The sequence below is a fragment of the Passer montanus genome, unplaced genomic scaffold (genome assembly GCF_014805655.1).
Source record: "Passer montanus isolate IOZ18808 unplaced genomic scaffold, ASM1480565v1 scaffold67, whole genome shotgun sequence".
In the NCBI taxonomy this organism is placed as follows: domain Eukaryota; kingdom Metazoa; phylum Chordata; class Aves; order Passeriformes; family Passeridae; genus Passer; species Passer montanus.
Genome location: NW_024371815.1, coordinates 1,222,552 through 1,246,437, shown reverse-complemented (window position 1 = coordinate 1,246,437; position 23,886 = coordinate 1,222,552). Strand labels below are relative to the sequence as shown.

General features: G+C 38.7%; 1 protein-coding gene across 1 annotated transcript in view; it reads right to left on the bottom strand.

Annotated features, from left to right (window-relative positions):
- Positions 1-2,088: 2,088 nt before the first annotated feature.
- STK32B (serine/threonine kinase 32B) overlaps positions 2,089-23,886 on the bottom strand; it is a 159,142-nt gene continuing 137,344 nt past the window's right edge. The window contains exons 10-12 of the mRNA XM_039728892.1: positions 22,147-22,278; positions 21,313-21,377; positions 2,089-2,947 (exon numbers count right to left, since the gene is read on the bottom strand). Of these exons, the coding sequence (XP_039584826.1) occupies positions 2,809-2,947; positions 21,313-21,377; positions 22,147-22,278 (336 nt within the window). The 3' untranslated portion in view covers positions 2,089-2,808. The remainder of the gene's footprint in view (positions 2,948-21,312; positions 21,378-22,146; positions 22,279-23,886) is intronic.

Here is a 23,886-nt window from a genome sequence, read left to right as displayed (position 1 = left end):
TCTGCCCTCACAAATCATATTCTATTAAAAATAAGTTTTCTCCTGTACCGTTACCAGAGCTTCCCATGGGAAGAAAAATTAAAGCGTTCCAGAGAGATGGGGGTCCATCCTGAGAAGCATTCAGGGCCATATTGGATGGGGCTCTGAGCACCTGATCTAGGTGAAGCTGTCCCTGCTCATGGCAGGGGAGTTGCACTGGATGACCTCTAAATGTCTCCTCCAACCCCAGCCATTCCATGATTCTTTGAGTCAATATTGGGTCTCCATGGTATAACTGAGTGCATTCACTGATCTGTGTAATAAGTTGACACAGATAATTATATGCAGCATAAGGTAGAGCTTGCAGTCAGTGGAAGTGCCATAGATAGGATAAAGCTGATTGGTGCCATGATTTCAGTTTTTTGCAAGCAGTACAGTTTGGGAAATGATGGTGTGGCAACAAGCGTGAAATTAAAGTGTCTGAGTGAGCTTGCATTCATGCACAATACTCTGTGCAAATATATTTAAGTAGATGCAATCTATTGAATAACCAACCTCCTGTCTCTAACCAGCTCAGTAAAGCACTGGCAAATACACCCAGCAAGACACAGATCAGGCTGCAAATATTTGGTAGAATCCTGCTGCTAATTAAATTCTATCTGCAGTAAACTCCTCCAATTTTTAATGCAGTCACTGATGATCTTGCACTATGCAGATCTTTCATTCTACCACTTCCCATTCTATAAACACAGGACTTTTGGGGGCTGTGTGTGCATTAGCTGGCAGTGTATCGGGACAGGAGAGGCTCTGCTGACCTGACATCCATATGAGCAACATTTGGGGCAGTTCCACCTCAGATTTTCTCTCACCTGTTTCTGTGGTCCACATGCTCAAGACTGGGAAGATGGCAATAAGTGCTCTCTTGGAACACATCTTCTGGTGTTGTATCATTCGAAAAGCATCTGATTTGGGTGCTAAAATATGTACCAAAATGCAGTATGGCTGTAAGATTAGGACATTTATTTCAAAAATGCCTTCCCAGCCTCAGTTAAGGTTCTAGCACTGTGGCATTATATGTGGTTGATGTACAAAATCAGCCAGAGTGGCTCTTCTTCCTCAAAATAAATATTTTCTTTCAGCTCAAGGTCCAAGATCACCATGAATTTTGATTGGAACAAAGCAATAGGTGTTTCCAGAAATAATCTGAAATCTTATCTAGTTTGGTTGTTCCCAAGAGAAACAAATATCAAGTAAAAAAAAAAAAAAGAGGATGGATGGGAAATAGTTTATTCTGGGCAATGAAATCTATCCTCTTATGACCAGAAAAATTTTGCTCCTTTGCTTGATCATATGATTATTTCAGTTTATGACCAAATTAAGCAAGAAGACCAACACCATGCTCGTGACAGACAGAAAATCTTTACCTTTGTACATTTGTAAACTGTTTGTTGTTGATAATACAGAACACCATATCATTTCATGGAGTGATAAAAATCTGTATTTGCGAAAAATTTGTGACCAAAATTACATATAACATGAAACAAAATTTACAATAGTTTCAATTACAAAGAACTTTGTTTTGTAAAAGAATGGAAATGATGTCATAAAAATAGATTATTTCAAATGAAATGTTTTCCACTTCCAAAAACCTAACCTATTTGATTTAAAAAGTTGAAAATAAATTTGCTTACAGGTGGTAACCCTTCAAAACCAAAGCACAAATAGACAGAATAAACATGCATTTATTATGAAAATGTGCATGTACAAGTTCTAAACTGTCATAAATGTTTGGAATTTTGGCTGCTGTTTAAAATAAAAGGATTTTGTGTCAGCAATATTTTGACCAAAGTAGGTTTCTTTCTATTCAAGATAGTTTCATCCAGAATAGATGCATGAAAATAGAGACACATGTAACTTTTTAACATTTTATAACACCTAGCTATGGATCTGAGCAAATTCTTAATGTTTTTAGCTCTCCTTACTAAGCTGCTTTTCAACTCTGGCTCAGTCAGCCCATTGTTACAAATAAAAAGGCGTTTTTAGTGGATCCTGCATCCACTAAAATCACTAGCAAAACTTTGGTCTGAGCAAATTCTTAATGTTTTTAGCTCTCCTTACTAAGCTGCTTTTCAACTCTGGCTCAGTCAGCCCATTGTTACAAATAAAAAGGTGTTTCTGATCCTGCATCCACTAAAGTCACTAGCAAAACTTTGACTTGGCCAGGGTCACACCTTTTACTACAAAGCAGAACACATGATATTAAAGAACAATGTGAATACACTTACACTGCAACTTTTTCAATGAGTTTCAGGTATTTAAATGAAATTAGTCAGTGTTTGGCTTATTTGACACTACATTAATGTATTTACATCATGTACATCTGTTATAAACTCAACAGCAGATGCTTAGAGACAGCTGTGTCCAGCAGTTTCACAAAATTCCAAACGGGACCATTTTAATTAGCAGAAAGACTGGGGGTAATATTAAAGCCTTCAAGATAAAGCTGGCCCCAGTTGTCTCTTGCAAATATCCAGGAATGTGGCAATCTTTGAGAGGCTGCCTAAAGAATGGTTTCAAGTTTTCTTCCAGGATTTTGAAAACAAAAGTCACGCTTACTTAAAAAACTGCATTTTGCTGCTGATGGTCATTTTTCCAGTGGCGGAGTCAAGAGGAGGGCAGAGTTGTACGTGGAAAATCTCAGCCAGTGTGCTGTGTGGGTTTGTCCTTGGCCATGGATCCTGGAGGGGCCAGGAGGGATGCAGGGGTGCAGAGGGAGGGGTGCAGGGAGGAGCCCCCTCCCCTGCCTGTGCAGGAGCAGGGCTGGGCTCCCTAACTGCTGCAGCCCCTGGTGCAGCCGTGTCCCAGCAAATTGTTGTTCCGCCCGTCCTGGAGCTTCTCGTGGCTCTGAAGAGAGGCTCTGCTGTCAATGCTGGAAGTCTGTCCACTTTGATCCTGCTGTCTTCTTAATCTGCCAGAGGTTAAAAACATGGATAGAGCTGTCATGTGCAGGTAGCTGTATGGGAAGGACAGCTGCTGCCTGCCCTGTGGATAGCCACATCCTCCTGGGTGTAAAACATTCCTGCATCATTTCACCTGCATTAACTGCTTGAGCTTTATAGCTGCCATTGCTTCTAAACACTGATGATTACTTCTTCCTAAATATGTGCAATTAGGTCTTGGACAAATCCTGCTGCCCTTAAAGCCTGCCATAAAGAGCCAGCAGAGGAGAGTGCTGGTTTAGCACCTCTGCTCCGACTGTAACTTGGTAAAACCTCCAGCTAGCTGGAGGCTGCTGACTGGGCACACAACAGCTGCTCCCCTCTGTTGTCCTACAAAATTATCAGTAACCTTCATCAGTTAAAAGAGAAAAATAACCAGGAGATGAAAGTATTTTCAGTATTCCTCTTGTTATTATTTCAGGTTATCAAAGCCTCATGAGTGGTGTCAAGGAACATCAGCAACAAAACCTTATGCTTAAAGACTGCAAAGTTATCTTTTGACAAAATTTTCAGGAGAAGAGCAACAGCCCTAGAAGCACCTGCAGTCCCCACCAACCATGTTATCAAAGGGCTTCTTGGCATTTCTGCTCAACAGCAATCTCTGTGATTTTACTCTGATTCATGTAATATTCAGTATTTTCCTCCAAACACTGTGTAAATATGTTTCAGGAAAGATATAAGGACTCAAGGAGAAGTTATGTGGTAGGAACTTTTTTTTTAACACGAACAGCTACTGTTTTGAAAGATTTTTTTTATCTGTTTCTTTTCTCAAAATGGGAAATAATATTACTCAAAAAGTCACCAAGTCTTGGCACCAGAGACATTATGGAAGAGCGCTTTGGTACAGCAATTATAAAAGATATGTATGCTATACTCCAAAAAAAGCCACAACTTTGCAAGTAATATAGAATACCTAGAAAATAGTCAGTGGAAAAGCATGCAAAAATCAAATTTAAAGGGTCAATTTCAAAGCCTTAAATACTTCCAGGTGGCGTAAACAATATGGAGACACCATACTGAACACTCAGAAGAGAATGTGTTGGGATATGAAAATACTGTAATTAAACAGATGAATAGGGGAGGCTATGAAAGAAAAAAAAAAACAACATGGGAACGCTATGTAAAAGGGCAGACACATTAAATGAAAAGCTGTAAGACAGAATGAAGACAACAATTTAGAGGAACAAATTGCCAAAAGCATTTTTGGTGAAGTTTTTTAAGTGCACCAGAAATTCAATGGATATTGTTGAGTCTATAGGTCAGTGTATGAGTGAATTATTAGAGGATACCACAGAAAATATGAGTCCCTAGCTGAAAAGCCAATGAATTATCTTCACCAATGTGAGCTGAGGAAGATTCCTTTCCTTATGAGAAATATGTCCATCATCTCCAGTTAAAACATCAATGAAATAGTTTTAGAACCAGTTCCTTAAATTAATGTTGACGAAGCATTAAGACAATGGATTTTCACCCTAAGGACTTTAAGAAAATTATAATTTTTGTACAGCTGAATGGAGAGCATAGCTCTTCAAACTGTCTTGGCACCATGGAAGACAGCAGATGTGATGATGTTGGTTGTTTGTTGCTTTGGGGTGTTTTTTGTTTGCTTGTTGGTTTGGGGTTTTTTTTTAACAAGATCTCCAAAATGATCCAGGAGACTACCAAGGAGCAAGAGAGTTCAGCTTGAGACTTGAAACATCTTGGGATCTGAGCTATTGGTACAAGACTGATGGCTTTGGGCATTGAGGGAAAAGACTGCAGTGCTTGGAAACTCATGTTGCAAAGTGTGGGTGGCAAACCTTGCAAACTGCTAAACAGTGGAGTGAGAAAAACTTTGGCTCTATAGAAATCTGAGGAATCATTGCATTGGTCTAAGACACGTAAGTGCTTCCTTCCTGGAATTCTATATTTCCTTTGTTTGTAAAATGCTGAAAAAGAAGACATTTGCTGCACTGCTCAATTTAAAAGGAAAATAAGAATTCTCTCAACATGAAGCAAGAAAACACCAATTTTAAAATTTATTTTGAGAACCACTTGAACTGGCACAAAGGCAGGATGCATGTAGGGAGGACAGTGGAAAAAGGAGAGAAATAAAGCCCATGCTGAGTTCAAAAGATACCTCTGGCCAGCTCCAATTTTTTCACTCTCTACAGAGGTGGTTAATAATGCTGATTTATTTCCATTATTTTCTTTTATCCTGTTCCTTCTCCCAGGTCTACTATTGAAACAGAATATGGGGATTTGGAAGTCTTAAAGAAATATATTGTTTTAGCAATGCTTCACTGTATTTCCTTTTCAGACACTTTTTCCGTATCTAGATTCACTACACATATTTCAAATTATCAAACTAAGCAATAGGTTATTAACCTGATGATGAGATAAAAAAATAACTGCTATTTAACTCTTTAATAATTTATCAATCACTGTATTCAGTTATTAAAATTACATTAAGGATTTCACTCTAGGGGTTTATTTATTGTAGGCTTACAAAAACCTGCTTACCACTGTACCCTTGGGGCTGGGAAACTGGACTAAGAACCAGGAGATGCTGATTCTGTTTCCACCCCTGTCACCCTTTGGACAAATTGCAGGACATTCCTGTGTCTCAGCTTCTCTCATCAGATGTCAAGCAGCTGCTGTCAAGAATGATGGAAGCTGAGAACTTTGTGTCTCTAAATGCTGCTCTGTGTCTCACAGGCCTGACTGAAACAAGGAATTACAGTCTGGTGTCTGTGATAATTAGAAAAGAAGGTGGCATGTGTAATCAACCAAAATATAATTATACTGCATGTATAATTATGCCTGTATGCATTATTGAATATATAAAAATACAAAAGTAAAGAGAACAGACTGGCTAAAAGCTAGCATATAAAATAAAATATTGAATAGAAGAGGACTGCAACAATTATGGCAGGACAGAAAGAAAATCACAAACATTTAATGAAAGCCAGTAGAAAATTTGGGGCCAGCAGGGAATTGCTTGCAGCTCAGCTTTGTTCTCTAGATGAAGAAGAATATTGAAGTTTGTCTTTAGGCTGCGTAGTAGGATAAGTTCAATGACAAAGAATGAAAAATTGCAGATTCGACATAACTGTCAAAATTGCAGATTTGCTAAGACTGAGCCATCCTCCCAACAGCACTGTAGTTTCAGAAAAAATAAAATAAAGCTATTGGTTTGTATTTCTCTTTACCTCAAAACTGCAGACTCAGGTCAAGACACAAAGAAATATGTGTGCACAGTCTCTTCAGTTTAAATACTGGACTGTTACAGAAGTGAAATTTCTCTCTTTTTGGTGCATTCTTGATTCCGTGGTGTCAAACCCAGAGCACTTTTCTGTCAGATGTTCTAAGCCTTTAAAAATGTGAGTACCTTGACATGTTTCCTGTAATCATGGCAAAATAAATGCAGCCTGGGCCATTCTGTTCAAAAACGACACTAGTGTAATAAATCATTTGTAGGAAGCTGCTTTCCAGTGAATGACTTATCTTGCCTTTAAGCTGATGCAGCTACAGGCTGTGATAACTTTATAAAGGCCCATGGAGAATGAATGGATTGATGGAGACTTTGTGGTGGATCTGAAGCAGGTTCCTGTTCCTGCGTTGAATATTGTTGGCTAAGAATAAATAATAAAATGGCCAGCTATGGATGAAAAAGTGAACAAGTGGTTCTAGTGGATATAGTCATATGGAACAAAAAAACAGCAGGGAAAAGAGGATGAAAATGAGTTTGAACAGTGTCTGTTGCATTTATTCCATGACAGTTCTGCACAAACACATAGGGAGTCTCAGAGGCAATTATGCTGGGAACTAAGAGTGGCTCTGCTGAACCAACAAAGAGTTTTCCTTCTTTTCACCATTGATCCATGCAATATTGATAGAGTGTGACCCTGAGCATTGCACAAACTCCTGCCCAGCAGTGAGGAAGAAAGAGGTTGTTCCAACCACTACAGGAATGCATAAGAACCGTAACTGAATCTCCGGTCTTGGTTTTGTCAGTATGAAAAAAAACATGAATTGGTTTTTAAGGTTCTTATTTTCTCAATACTCAGATATTATAGTAGCATTCCCGCAGCATTGATTTCTGATACTGGATCTTGAATCTAATATCAGTCAGTGGAAGGGAATCCAGGGGAGAGGGAAGAATACTGGGTCCAAACCACTACAGCAGTACAGAACACTGGCATCAGGCTTTGCAAAATGCAGTTGCTGTGTTTGAGAGCCATGTGGAGGCTGTTACCCTGCCTGGTGCATGGTACCACCTTTGTGCAGCTGATGCATTCCTCAGTGGGTCTTGCCAGGTTCTCAGGTTGAATCTGAAGCCTCAGAAATGCCAGGAGTTGTCTCAAACTGTGGGCCTGCTCTCTGCAACCATTTGAGGACAAAAGAAACTTTCTACTGACAAAGAGAACTGAAGCCAGGCAGAGCTGCCCCTCCCCTGAGACTCCCACACTCACCACATTCTAAAGGAAACTCTTCTTATTATGAAAAATCTGCAAGTGAGCTTGCCAAAGTTACAAATTGAGTGTCCTGAGGGTGGAGGAAACAGAACAGTCTGAGTGGGCAGTGGATTTGCTTTGCCATTTCTAGATTTAGCATTTTACCTTGGTTTCTTGATTTCACTTTGCTTGAGAAAACAGATGATTTTTCTTTTGGTCTGGGGAAAAGAAGAGCTTAATAAAATGAATTATAGAAACTAGTTTTATTGTAGGAAACAAAAGCCTATTAATGAAAACTTTCACATCCCTTGGGATAAGTCCTGAGGAATAAATCAATCTGTGGAATATTTATCCCAGTTATTCTTCCAAGGGATGGGGACTGAGATCAAAACAGATGAGGCATATCTATGTTGGCTTTTTGAAATTCATGAATCCTGGAGGACAGTTTGCTAAATAATCAGAAACACATCTCAGTTGTATGATTTAGCAGCTACACAGGAGTCATGCTAATGGCTTGTGCAGATGGCCTTGCTGTAAAGCTAATTCTGAACACGCTGGAATCAGAGGAGGAAAATTACTGATCTGCCATGAGGAATGACTGTGCTCAGGAAGGAACTATTTCATCTACATGTCTCTGACCATGTCATGAGTTTTGGCTACTGGACCACAGAAGTCACAGAAGGGGATTTTTAAAAAAGCAGTAAATGTCCTAATGTCCAAATCCCATATTTTTAGAATTAGTTGACAAATAATATAGCATTAGAAACTTTTCATTCTCAATAGAAAAGGTCTGGCAATTACATTTTGTGAAGGACTTAAAGGAAGCCAAAAAGAGACAGAGATAGGCATTATTTTTTATATCCCAGCCATGGAAAATAGAAACCTGGAAGTTATGTCATATAACTAAAATTGCTGGATATTATCATGTTGAAAAACTTTCATCCAAATAATTTTTATAGGTATAATTCTGTAGAGGGACTCCACAAAGTCAGAAGATCCCAACAGCAGCAATGTCTCACAGGGATCCTGTCAGAGCTGGGGACACCCAGCATGTCCAGCAAGATGGGAGCAAGTTGCTAAGATAGCCAAGGATGGAGTGAGAGGTATCTTGGTGCTGAGGGCAGGCAAGGTGTCAGTTTGGTAACCACTGCTCTTTCCCACTGTTTGTTTCTAATTTTAATTTTTATTCCAAATTTGTATACAAACATAACCAAAAAATGCCTGGATGAATAAATCACAACTGGTCAACACAATTTCTTCCTCAAATTAGTGACTCTTTAACTATTCCCACACCACCTCTGCCAGTCCCTGAACACAATTAATTTGTTTGCCTGGTAACTAAGCACTTTTACCAAATGGTCCAAATATTGCTTCTTAAAGAAACGGAAGTAGTTAGCAGCTGGTTATGGAAACTGGCTTCAAGGCTTGCTTCCACACAAAACAAAGATGAAATGCTCAACCCAAAGGGTTTGTAACATTTGCGGCAGTCTGGAGCACCACAGACTATATCCCCATCCATCTCCTTTATTTCTAGTCAAAAGGTATAAAAAAGAAAACTTAATGGGACTTTGGAGTCTAAGTGGCAATAAGATGTGGAACTAGCACAGATTATATCTCTATGTTACTCACATTTTTAAGTGGTTTTATGTAGAGAAACATGTTCTAGAAAGAACAGAAGTATTTGGACTGTGAGGATTCAAAAGGGCTCACACTGGGTGTGATAAATTTATAACCACAAAGCTGCTGGGTAGTTTGAATTTTACATGTCAGTAATTCACTCATGAATAGAGATATGTTTTGGTTTACATCTCAGTCCTAAATTATAAGTGTTTAGTGGTAAGTAGGAGGTTGGCAGGTGGAAATTACTGGTGTTGGTCATACCAGCTCATTTTCTGCATCAGCTCACCCAGCAACCCCAAAAAGACCTTTTCCTTGGCTTGGCACTGAGGAAAAATATCCACAGCACCCACGGTCTCTCATGCTTTAGCCAGAAGAAGAGTCACTTCCCCAAAATCATACAAAACCTATCATTTATAAAACCCCTGTCTAACCTTTACAGCGGCTCAGTAAATCAGACACACTGCAAAAACAGGGCAAGGTTTTGGCAGTATAATGTAGGTCCTGCAGTGCACACATGTCTTTTCAAAAATAATGGGCTGTATGCACGTGCATCTCACACTCCACTTTGAAAACTTCACCCATTATTTTTCTGCCATCATTTTAATATCAACTGCAGGCAATGATTGTGGAAATACTGGATAATGGAGCATGGCTTCTGGGACAATGAGCAGCTTGGCTTGTCATCTGCTTTCCTCTGTCAGGAATAAGAATGGACTTTGATACACAGTCACTTAATAATTTTCTGCCTGCATGTTTTAAGGTTTCTCTTATAAATTGGTCCTTGCTGTGTTCTATTTTTGTGAGAATGGAAGAAGCTGGCAGTATTTTACAATTGTAAATGAGTGACAATGTTTCTCTTATATCTCCTTTATTCTGCTTACTAGCTCTCTTGTGCCAAGTTTTCATTCAACTATATGAAATAAAGTAGGAAGAAGTGAGCAAGGGGTTCCGATTGAATTATTTTTTAACTAAATAAGTATATTGGGAAGAGTATTTTTATTTTTCAAAACAAAATAGCCATAAAATTTGTCATAAAGCACTGAAAATTCTTAGATTTGCTTTTTTTAAAAAAAATAGTTAGCAAAAATGAGGTGATCAGAAATTCAGACAATTTGCTTAATTTATATTGTCATTCATAAAGAAGAAAATAGTAACTTTGCTCAATGTAAATCTTAAGGAACAGAGTCAAGTTTGTCCAAATACAATGAAATCCTCCAATTTGAAAACACGTGCTCTAACTTCATAACAACATATAGCAGAAATAATTGTCAATCCTGCTTAAATTACCTGATAACCTGAACATCTGACAAATTATTCATCCATTTCCTATTCCCCAGTGGTATCTGGGAGGACTCTCATGACAGACAGCAAATAGAGCACTGCATGGGAATGTAATTCCTGCATTTTAGGCATTGGCTCCATTCACTCCCAAGGGTAGGGATCAATGCCTGGGAGCTCAGTGAGTGGCACAGACTGCTTCACATCCTTCTGGCTAATCTCTAATCTGCAAACCAGAGCTGTTGTATTCCGGCTGGTTGTTGGCAGCCTTTGGTCTGTGATAACCCCTGAAATACGAAGGGATTTGCTCCAAAGAGTGATTTTGGCCTGAGAAAAAATTATGACAGAGACCACAATGGAGCAGTATGGAAGACTGCCTGTATACTGCCTTTGAAAAATAGATAGAAAATAGCAGTGAAGGTGGAAAACGCAGGATTAGGGGAAAAAAAGGAGTAGCAATGAAGGAAGGAGAGCTAAACACTTTGAAAATTATGAAGGATTCCAAAGAATCCCAACCATGGATATCTAATTAATTAAACTAAGTAATCATATAGCTAATTAAAACTATCTCAAAAGACAGCTGTATATAGCTAATTTCCTTTTTGGTTTGCTTACCAAAAATCCCACTTTACACCTTGCAGAGGAGCAGAAAGCATGGGAGAGTTAATAGTGGGCATTTCCTTTCTTCAGTCTCTTCACAGAGTGATCTCAGAAGTCTTTTCAGGAAAACAGAAATCACTGAAAAATTTATGAATTTTCTAAGCATTTCAGAGTAAACAAGGGAGGCACAATCCTGCTCTGTGCCAGAAGAAGCCTGGGGCAGACCAGGGCAGAATCAAGGAGCTGTTGAGGCAGAGACAACACTCATCACTCAGCAGCATCATAGCTGAGTCACACAACTCCAAAGTGAAAATTAGTCTGTAAATGTAGATAATTTCCCCTTGATCTGGAGTTTCTGTAGAGAACCAATGTGTGCAGAGCAGCTTTAAATGGAACACAATCCTCCCTGCTCTGTGTTACAGCAGGTGAATATTTTGGGAAACCTGGGTCCAAGCAGTGACTCCATCTAACCATTAACCAAGAGTGGATGTCATGAATCTTTGGCACTTCCTGGAAAATGTTTCCAGCTATGGCTTGCTTGTTCTTGGTCTCCTGCCCCATGGCTGTGGGCATACAATGCAGCTGGTTCACAGGTGATGCTTTGTGCTGCATGAGATGCCCTTGACTACCTGACACAGGGAGGGGGTCAGACCACAGAGCACCCGTGTCTGCAGAACTGACATTCAGAAATTATCTGAGTGCACAAATGTGGGATGGATTTTATGCCAGCTAACTGCAGACAACTGAAAGATTAGTCCAGGCTCTCTCTACAGGGTAAATAGAGTCACCAACCTAGATTGATTTCTTCGGGTTTAATCTATCCAATATATGTGTCACAGATCAATCTTGGGAGATATAAGTCTCTCCTCACTGAGTACCAAAGGAGCTTAAACTAAAGAAATTATTTTTAGATATATTAATTTATAGGAATATAGGCTTGTTGCATCTCTAGAAAAACATATATGCCTTCTCTCTTTGAGAAACACATTCAAGGCCCTTCCTACTTAGTGGCTCTACAAGCTCAGCACAGACTGCACTGCTCTGCAGAGCCAATTTACTGCTGGATTAGAGCTAATTTGCACCCACACAGTTCAGGGAAGCAGAACTTGAATGGTCCCATCAGTCTGTAACACAGCACAAGGTGATGAGCTCTGCCAAGAGCTGGGTAATGAAATCACCAACAAGAACAGAGGTGCCACAGCCTGTTCATCCATGCAGACGTGCCTGTAGTGTATTCAGGTTCTGGCTCTGCCAGGAGTGGCTTTTCTGCATGACTTGGTCTGTATATTGAAAAATACTTGGTCATCTACTTCCCATTTATTTCAGATATCTCTGAAAAACCTTGTGTACAGCCTCTGGGCAGGAGTTGTTCACTGTCTAACCACTATTTGGCTCAGGCTGTCTTTGACCCCAGACAGGCACTCTTGGTACCAACTGATTTGATAGAAACAGCCAAAATCTCAGGTCTGTTTTCCTAATACACTGTGATGTATGTGTTTGGATAGCTCAGCAGACTACCAAGTAATTATCCAAATAACTATATTTTAACTCCATTTAAATTTAAATTAATGATTTTCAGATAAAAAGTTATGCTTTATTACAGCTGCATGTGAACAGTAAAATTTTGGGGGTAGTATCCCCATGTAGCATATATGTCTTCTTCTACCACTGACACTCACGGCATTTACTCCCATCCTTTCCAAAAATCCTAGGGGAAATATTCTTAGAGTTTGGATAATTGATTCAGGTTGATGGTTCCTGCTGAGTAATTACACTCAGTAAATGGCTGTGAATATAACTTTCTATCAACCAGCAATTCATAATCAAACCTAGCGGGCTCAGGTGCACATACAGCGTGAGTGACATGTGAAACACTGTCACTGTGCAGAAGGCAACTGAAAAACTGTACTGGCTATAGTGTATTGACCTGTACTGTCTTGAGATCTGAGGTTTCTCCTGGGATTTGATAAAGCAAAATAAGTAAAGACATGAAGTAAATAAAGGAAGGCTTTAAATGATGTGCAGTCATTTAAGAAAATGTGACTAACATTAAAGCCAGGATCAGATTAATAAAATAGGTGTTTTCTTAGAAGTCAGGCTACTGTCTCTTCAAGACCAGGTGCATCCTAACCAACACCTGTCTTGTTCAGGCACATTTTAAAACATGCACAACATTTCTAGTTTAAAGTGTTTGCAGATCCACATCTACAAGGGACAGGAAAGCAGCTATGAAATTTCCCAATAACATACTGTGTTTCAGACCTTTTGGGATGACAGGGAAAAATTTTCTTTCTAGTTAGCCAAAATCCAGTTTTAAGACTATTTTCACCTGTCCACAAATGAGGATATTTCTCAGCAGTGTGGGCCAACCATCATCTTTAAAAAGACATTAATTTCCTAGCCTGCCTTTGGTGTGTATCCTGCAGGATGTAGGCTCACCCTTTTGTTCAGCTACCTGCAGAGGGATAGATCACATGGAGGTCAAGGGACCCACTCTGTAGCAGGTCATGAAGAAATGCAGTCTGTGAGGAAACTCACATTGGAGTGAGGAAGAGTGTGAGGAGGATACAGCAGCAGAGACAGCACGTAGGGAACTGACTGCATTCCCCAACCCCCTGTGCCCCTGTCATGGAGGAGGCAGAGGTTTTGGGAGTGGAGCTGAGCCCAGGAGAAGGGAGAGGTAGAGGGAAGGTGGGTTTAAGGTTTGGGGTTTATTTCTTACTATCCCAGTCTTTTAGTTATTGGCAATAAATTAAACTAACCTTCCCCAAGCTGAGCCTGTTTTGCCCACAATGATAACTGGTGAATGATCTCTCTCTCCCTGTCCTTTCCTCAACCCATGAGCCTTTTGTTGTATTTTCTTTCCCCTGCCCAGCTGAGGGCCATGATTGAGTGACTTTGGTGGGCACCTGGCACCCAGAACAGAGTCGACACACCTCTAAAGTCATTCTGGCTCTGACGAATTATTTGACCTGACAATAAACATTCTCAGGCTGGCATAAGCATCCGAGAGTAAGCAGGTTCAGTCCTGCCCTTTTCACAGCACCAGCTTCCAGGAATCGAAGGCTGTGAGTTGCCAGGGAGCAGCCACAGCTTGCACTCACCTCTCTGCAGGCTCATCCCTCTCCTATAAAAAATAGCAAAATTTCTCTGCCCCACTTCCAAACTTAGCTCCAGAAGAAGTCTGATCAGTGGTGCAGCTCCTTCATTCCCTGTAGGGTGGATCCCCCAAAAGGAGACTGAGCCAGGAGTTCACTTGTGATTGCACAGAATAATTTTCAGCCTTCAATTAATCACCAAACTTCCCTGCACAAGGAGTGGGAAGGGTGGTGATCAACCTAAATCCCTCATTGACCTAAGTCTGCAATTCTTTTCTTATTTCCAAAAGGTGAGATATATATATACGCATACTTGCATATATGCAATATATGCATGCTTGTATGCATAAATATGTATATTTTACTGTTCTACCCTTGTGCTATTGCAAAGACTATATGAAGATTGAAACCTTGTAAGCTATGAGAAGGCATAAATGCACATACCCAGCAATTCCACCTAACAGAGATTCCCCTCTCTCATAGTGGCCCATTTCAGACACTAGGACATGCTGTTAACTAATAAGCTGAATGGAAACAAATGCCTGCTGTGGTTTAGTCCCCTTGCTTCTGACATTTCCAGATTTCCTGAACCAATGACTGCATCAGAAACCTCACATCTCAAGGACCTTGATGGATTTTTTCACATGAATTTCTCTAATCCTCTTCTGAATCTTTTTGTATGTTTAACATCCAAATCACCACTCAGCAACATGTTGCATTTCACAAAAAAGCATGGTTGATTTTCTTATTAACCTGCTGCCTGATAACTTTGTGACCTTGGGTTACCACAAAGAGTGAAGAATCATTGCTTAGTCATCTTCTCAATAAGTTTCAGAACATGTTATTATTTATCCTGTTTCTGTCTTTTCAGTTGCCTCTTCTCTGGGTTTAAATTAGTTCAAGTTTATTAAATGCTTCAAAATGACCCACGTCACCCCCCTGGCCAATCCAGTTTTTCTTGAAAACTTTCTAAGTCCTTTTAAACCTTTTTGAGATAAGGAAGCAGAGCTGTGCACAGAATGGAAGATGCAGGTGTATGCATATGAACATACATTTATCTGTAGCTGTTTTTTTGCAGGAACATATCAATACCTTTCAGCCTTCCACTAAGCATTGTGCTAACCACAGTCTTTCCAAACTCTCCCTCCTTCATAACTGAAGCTAGTTTTGAGTCTATTATCCTAAATGTAAAATTTAGATTTTCTTCTTCTGACTGTATTTGCATTTATCAGTACTGAGTTTGAGCTGCCATTTTCTCACCCTGAACCATGACTATCATTATTTACTGCAGCTCTTTTCACTCAGATTTAGTTGTGACTACTCTGGTATCATAAGTGAACTTTGTGACCTCACCATTCACCTTCCTTTCCAGCTCATCTACAAATGTATTCAACAGACACATGGACATCAGCGTGACTGGCTGTAATAATGTTATCTCATTACTGCTTGTTTCTGCATTGCTTCAGCAACTGGACACGAATTGCTGCCTTAAAACAGGACTAGGAGTTCAGTCTTCATGACTCAGTTTATGGAGACTCATAAGTGAAAATTTATGTTACTGTGGGACATCAAGAGAGATGAAGGCAATTACCTCACGGAGGTAATTCCCTGTGGCAATGGAACAGTCATGACCTGTTATGCAGCCTTTATTTATCACAGATATGATTTGTCCCATGTAACCTACTTAAAAAAATTAAAAAAAGGTACTCAGACTCAGATTTATACAGTTGTGCTTCCCCTCCAAAGTCTGAGATGTACAAATTAAGGCTCCTCTTTCGTCTGCCTGCGAATTGACTTCCAATTAGTTTTTATGAGTTGTATTTGTGTTTAGTTTTCTGTGAATAGATCTAATCTCTGGCCCCCAGTGATGAGGATCTCCATCTGTTATCCTGATCCTTCCAGGACCACATTTCAACGTGGAGAATGTGCTGACATATGCACTCCCATGCAACTTTCATTCCCAAAGTTGGATGGTGGACTGTAGCCATTATAAAGACATCATTACTTGTTTGGGAAAACTTTGACCATTTTTCCTGGGAGATTTTAAAATTATACTCCAGATACTGATTACCTTCTGTAGTTTGCTTTTTCTCTCTGTGAGAGAAACTGTGAAGGGAACAGATTATTGAAAAAATGGCATTTGTATGAGCACTCCTTTCTCCAAAAAAAGTTAATTTGAAGGTATATCTTAGAAAAATTACCAGTTTGGACCTGCTGTGCTCAAACTTTTAGGTAGCTTGGCTCACTAAGAAGAGAGTGACTTTTGGACTGGTAATTCTAAACCAGTAATAACAAGCAGGAGTCAGAGGCAGGAGTGAAAGGGCTTGTGTGGGCAAGCAACAGTTATTACTGCCCAAACACAAACCAGGTTCAACCATCACATTCAGAAAAGAATCTTTCCAATGCAAGGGAGGGAGAAGAAAGGTTCAGTGAAGAGCAGTGCAACCACTAGAAATGCTCAGAAAGAAATGGATTTGAACTGAATTAAGGTCAGCAGAAGGGGCAAGAAAAGGACTGCAACCTCATCCAAAAAGCATTCAGATATTAGAAGGATTATGCTAAATATCTCTAGAGACACTAAGTGACATAAAGTACGTATTAAGAAAATTCCATTCAATGAATTACACTGCAAATCATTATGAATATTCAATTTCAATCAAACTGAAATGAAAGAGAGTATTCAGGGACTCTGGATTTGAATCTTAAAAGACAATTAAAAGGAAAGAAAAAGAACTAAATGAGAGAGATAATAAATTTGATCTTATAAAAATATTAAGTAAGCTTTTCATGTATGATATGGAAAAAAATTAGACAACAAGCTTTTAAGCATCTTATTATAACTAAAATATGATCCCTCAAGCCTTGCTATTTATTCTGGGGACAGAGAGCTGTCTGTTCACCTTGAGCTGTTCAGGATCATTTATAAGAGAACTAGATATGCTCAAATGGTAGAATGATGGCAGGAAAAGACAGAGTAATGTGCTTCAATTTGTGGCACATTTTTTAGTGTGCTAGCATTGAACAAATAATGAGAAGAGGAATAAGGTGTATCTGTACTCAGGGCAGAGACAAGTCTGTTCAGATCAGTGGGGATAAGAGAGCTGAATATCATAACATTGCTATTGCAGCATATAACTATTAAGAAAAAACCCTCTAAAATGAAAATCACTAATAATGTTTTGAAAATTTATTTAAAAATTATTTAAACATGGATATTTTCCTAATCAGGTCATTGTATTTGTTAATATAGTTTTGCAGAATTTTAACCCATTTTCATTTATGTTGGCTATATGAAATACATATTCTATGCAGTAAAATGTGGATGTTTGACTTTGCTTTCTTTAGCAGGCTGATAATTTTGATTAAGTTTGTGAAACATCTAACTGAAGGATTATTCTGCCTGATAAGCAAATATTTCTTGTGTGTTCTTCTCTCTTTGATTTCTCATATCTTCAATCTTAAAGGCATCTTTCAGGGAGAAGAAGATGCTCAGGACCATAAAAAGTAAGAAATATTATTTCATTACATGCAAATATGTGGTCTTTTCCTTAATTTCTGGTCATTTCGGGTTTTAGATATTCATAAAGAGATGTGGTTGTATGCGAAGATCTTTTTAGTGATAACAGCACAAAAACAGCAAAATAATCTTTGCTCAGCTTTTTAATAAAGCTACAAGCAAACAGTGTGGCTTTATCTGTGCAATCTCCCCCACCAAAGACACACACACAAAATTAAAAAAAAGAAAACCCAAAAATATAGCCTACAGCTTCCAAATTATATAAAATTCTTGGAAAATTGCTGTCAAGTCTATGAAATACACATTAAGATACTGCAAAATATTTGGTGCTGTGTTTCTGGATATTAAAAAATAATCTATATACAGAAATGTAATTTAAAAACTAATTATTTTGCCACAAAAAGAAACCAAACACATCCCTGAAAACTACTTTAGATACTATTTTCAAGCTAATCAGTGTGTGGACCATTCGTATATCAGAGTTGATTTAATTTATGTGTTCAAAACTAAGAGACTACACTGACACCTTTAACAATAGAAAACAAATCCTGCAAAAGGATTTTCCTATGTTATTTTACTTTGGATCAAGGCAGTGTATGCCCCTCTCTTGAAGGTACTGGAAGATAATGTCACTGTGGACAGATGCCATACCCCCCATGTCACATCAAAACACACACACACACACACACAGAGAGATATTTTAATTTGTAGCTCACATCCACTGGAATATTCAGTAGAGGATGCCCACTGATCAGGACTGTGTAAGGGATACAAATCTAATTTTTTTACCCACTACTGACAATCACTAACTTCACATCTTTGTCCATGAAACCCTTGTTTAAAACTTTGCTGCAAATACCAGTTTTCCATTACTTAAATACAGAAAGCAATAGAATAAAGAAAATATGCACATTCTGTCTTTGTCTTCATTAACCAAAACTTTTAACACACTTCAGTCTCTTTTCACTATTTTTAATTCTTTTTAGCATAGTGGGCCTTTTCCCTACCTCCCCCTGCTCCTCTTGCCTGCAATCCAAGAATTTCTGAAACTCTCCTGAGCTTCTTGACAAGAAAGCAAGTATGACACATTGCAGGATTTGCAGTGTCTGCTGCAGGATGAAAGACACACAGTAGAAAAGAGGCACAGTGTAGAACTACCAGCAAAGCATTAAAAAAATCAGGATTTGCAGTGTCTGCTGCAGGATGAAAGACACACAGTAGAAGTAGAACTACCAGCAAAGCATTAAAAAAAAATCAGATTTTGCTTTTCATAGCAGATATTTTACAAGTACTGGGTTGCAAGTTGTTGTGTAGTTGTGACGACTAACACCACAAAATTAACTATGTATTAACACCTGACTTTATGTTAGTCAGTTAGAAGCATCTGACTTTTATCCTTGCATCCTTGTAGAGTCTCATTTTTTCCCTTGAAAGACATACTATTTTTTCCCCATCCTATATTAGTTTTTATGTAGTGTTCTGTGACACTGAAGTAAACAGAACAGAAGGCTTAAGTGGCAATAAAATGTAGATTTTTGATGCTGAATACAATGAAGATTTAAGAAAATATGCAGATATTTTCAACAGTTACTAAGTAGAGGAACGTGGAAGAATATCAAATTATCTGGATGCATTAATCTGAGAGTGATTTAAAGGCCTGCTTGGGATTGACACCTCACCTAATGGTACAATCACATTTTAATATGTATTATATTTGTAGGAACAAATGGTTCACATCTTTCAGCATCTTCAGCTGTTCCTAAGAACTTGATGGGCCATGTGGCTTTGGAAACCCATGTAAGCACAGCCTCAGCTTGTACATCCAGACCTGAGGGCACAGAAGGTCTGAGGAAACCCACCCTGAGTTCCTCTGGTGTATATTATGCAGCTTCTGGTATGATGGCATCTGTGTATGAGGCGTCTGTGCCTGCCTCATTTTGTTCTCATTAACTTGAATTCACTTTGCACTTCAAACATTTGACATCTGCTTCCCCCCTTCTTAACATTTTTTTCTTTGAAAAATATTACAGAAGTCACTCCATGTCTTTTTTAAGCTATAATGCAATTTAAAAGAGAAATGGTTGTGATCTGGCTTTAGACAATGCAGGATCTGTTATAGGTCTAAACTAAATATTCTTCCTTTACCTTGTTAAAGCAAATCAAGCAATGACCAAAACACATACTTTCCTGATTGAAGTGCATGTGCTTTACCTTTTGCTTCAATTTTACTTGTACTCCATTTAAATTTGATCTCTCATCAGCCTCTCAGATTTCTTTATAGCTTGTGTTGTTACTGTAGTTGTGCAATAAGAGACAAACAAAAAAAATTCCTATGCATAAAAAGATTTAAGAATAACACAGTAAAATCATGACAAGAGAAATTGTTCAAGGTAGTGAACACACCAATGAGATTTTCAGTGTCTTATAAAATCTGGTGTACTAACTTCAAAAAATTGGTACATATTGGATATGCCTCATGTATGACTCTAGAGCAGATGGGAGAGGAATACCTGGAAATGAATTACTTGTATGAACAGTTTCTAGGAAACTCATTAAATTGATTACGCAACGTAATATTTTTCCATTCTTATTATTATGATCTTAATTATTTTAAATTTTCTGGGTTAAACTACAAAGTTCAAGCATTCACTAGTTCAGCTGATTCAGGGGACCCACCAAGATGCTTCTTTAAACTTTCTATGGGCTGACTTGGTCTGGCTTCTCCTCTTTGTGCCTTTTACAGAAACCAATGGCTTTCTTGTGCTAGAGATCATGCAAAATAACAAGAAGAATCTGCAGGATTCTCCTTTTCTTTCTAAGACCTTGTACTTTCTGTCAGCAGTCTGTATCAGTCAGAAATGTACCACAGATTGTAACAGGAAGAAAAGTAGAGTTTCCTTCATGCTATTGTGTGAACTGTGCAAAGCTGACAGTTCCTTTTTCAGTTTTAATTACAGAGAAAGTAATTACCTGCATTGTATGCATTAAGTAAAATAGTCACAACTTTTAAATTAATTTTTAACATCTCACAACTCTATTGGAAAGGCTTGCATGTATAATTATATCAATTAAAAATATGGAATACACTTGAATGAAGTGCAATAATTTGACCAAAGACACAAACAAATCCATTGTTTGACTTGTATCTGCTAATACAGACAGGTCCATAATGACTGCAACACAGAGGCAGTAATTAGGAGAAAGGCAGTGAATTAATTGAACCAGGAAGATTATTGATATCCCTGGGAATGTCTTGTGCTTCAGTCAACCCTGACTGACTCTCAGATTAGAAGTTCTTGCTTCATGTCTGGCAATTCCTAGGTTTGTTGAAATAGTAAATGTTGGAATACACTTTTCTTTCTTTTTTTTTTTTTTAATAGTGGGGAAGTATGAACAGCTTTTCCAAGTCAGAACAGTGATGTTCATATCATTAAAATTTCATGAGTTATGACTTCCCTTGGTTTTGTTTGAGTTATGAAAAAGCAGTATCTTTTATTGCATTCCTCTGCTTAATTACTGACAGTTTCTCTGGGGAGTTCCAGTAACATTTGCCTTATATTTCTAACACACTTTCATCACAAGGTCTTCTACTTGCTTGCAGAGATGCAAGAACTACAAAACCATCACACCAGAGACTATAAGAGGAAGAAATCAATGGAAATCCAGTCTTTTAGGCTCTGCTGCTCTGATCATTAATCACCCTCCCTTACGCTGTGAGAAAAAAAAATAGTTCTCAATTTAATTTTAGTGCTGAATGCTAAAGAGGCATTAAGAAATGCACTTACTTCTCTCTGTTGAATATGATGAATTCTTTCCTAACGGTTTCCAAGCACTGCTGCAGGTGTACGTTCTTTAAAAAACAGCATGAATAGGTTGATTAAAAAAGATGAGAAATCATAGACAAAAATCACAACAACACAAACAGTGAACAAAATGCTTATGAATGAATGCTATCAAGAGGCATTTCGAAGACTCGTTAAATTGGGCTGTGATGGCACAATCAATCTCATTATTTTGGAAGAAGTTCCTCACAAAGAATTCCTGAGGATTTTTACATCTGATAGCTCTAGGAAGAACAGCTTGCATGAACATTCAAAATCATTAGGAGTAGCAGTATAATTTATAAAACCCCACTGGAATGATAATTCAAGTCTGGAAATTATTATTAATATTATTGGTACTCTTGACTGCTCATACAATGCATCTTTCTACATGGCACACATTAGTCAAGAGTGGAAGAGACAGCTTTAACATATTTATAAATAACAAGTCTTTTGATTGCATACTTTTCATTTTGGGTAGTAGTAGCAAATAAATACTCTTTGTAACTATTTGTCCATGTGTGGGAAGTGTTTTTCTCAACTGGCAACAGTTTTTCATGCTTTAAATGAGCATCTGTGATAACCGTAAAAATTATTATAGCTTAAAGATGTTGTTACTATTTGACTGAAATAAATTATTGCTTTTCATCTTGCTTTGGAGGTGATTTCGGCAATGTATAAAATGACAGACAGAGAGGCTGAGTCTATTTTCAGTGGTGATAAAGCTGCACATAAGTGAGTTTGCCTATTAGAGTGTAAACAAAATGCCACTGAGTGCAGTCACAGTCCCCATCTTACCAGTGGGCAGGTTTCCTTAGCTCCATCTTTGGATTTGTTTTTGGCAAGTCGCTTTTTCTTTTTATGGAGAGGCTTGGACTCCAAAATCATTTCTTCAAGTTCAAATGTGGGATCACAGTTCAGTCTTCCTTTCTGGTACAAAAGGATTCAAAGTTACTCTTTGAAGCATCATTGTATTTTTTTAATTTGTTTGGCAAGTGTTAACAGCAGTAATAATGAACCAGCTCCTCAATCATATCTGTAAAATGAAAACTGTCCTTTTAGGCCTAAAGTGATGCTCAAAGTTTAAATAAGGGAGATAAGATAAAAATCATATTAAAAAGCAATTATAAAGAGTTAGATCTTCTTCCTGGTTATAAACAGATATACAAGAGTGACAAAAGTTATGTTTTCCCAGTGAGAGAGATTAATCTGGCCCAGGGTCTTCATCAGAATATCAGTTAGTGCTGTAGAGTAATAGTCACACCAGTAATAGTGCAGAAGAGCTGGGGAGTACCTCTATGACCTTGCTGAAATTTGATTTGCTGAAGTGTTGCAGTGGATTAATTTACTTAGATGCTGTCCATGAGAACAAAGGAAGGAGCAGGCCTATTCAGGTCAGCAGCATTTATATTTAAAAGGGTTCACAGTATTATAGAATCCCAGGTTGGAAAGGATCTCAAGGATATTCTGGCCAAAACCACAGTCCCTAATGGCCCAGCAACCTGTCCAGCTGAATCTTAAAACAGTCCACTTTTAGAGAATCCACCATTTTCATGGGCAGATTATTGAAATAGCAATTGATGTTGCAAAAAGTTTTGCTCTTGTGTCTAACTGGAATCTTACCAAGAGTTACTGGTACCCAATACCCCTTGTCCTTTCCATGTGATTCCCTGTAAAAAGGGAGTCTCCATCTTGGTGGCTAACCTTTAGGTAGTGGGACATGGTGATGAGGTCTCTCCTAATCCTTCTTTTCTCAAGGCTCTGCAAGCCAAATTCTCTCAGCCTTTCCTCTTATGGCCTACTTCCTACTCCTCTGATCATCTCTGTGGCCCTTCTCTGGACCCTCTCCAGCCTGTCCACATCTTTTTTGTGTAGTGGGGACCAAAACTGAACACAGTATTTCAGGTGTGGCCTGGCAAGTGCTGAGTGGAACAATGACTTCTTTATCTCCATTGGTGGTGCACTTGTTGATGCAACTCAACATCCCTTTGGCTTTCTTTGCCATGGCAGCACCCTGGTCACTCACATTGATCTTGGTGTCCACCTGCACCTCTAGAGATGTTGGAGCTGTTCTTCATCTGGATAGATCCCACCCTGTGCTACACCCCTGGACTGTATTTTCCCAGGTTTAAGCCCTAACCCTTGAACTTCATAAAGTTCTTGTTAGCCCACTCCTACAAGGGTCTTCCTGCAGGGTAGTTCTCCAAGGTGTCACTTTTCCACTCAGCTTGGTATCATCAATGGACTTCCTCATGGTTCTTTGTTCCCATGACCCACATCATTTGTTAGGGTATTAAGTAGTGTTGGACCCAATATTGATCCCTGGGGGACCTCACTTGTGACAGGCCCCAGTCTGAGGAGGAGCCTTTTCCACCTTCCCCCAGGTGCAGCCCATCAGCCAGCTCCCCACCCATCACATGGATCACTTTTCTATACCATAGCACTTAAATTTCTCACAAAGGAGACAGTGGGAAACTGTTTCAAAAGCCTTAGAGAAATCCAGGTAAACAATGAGAACCTCTTGCCCCATATCAGCTG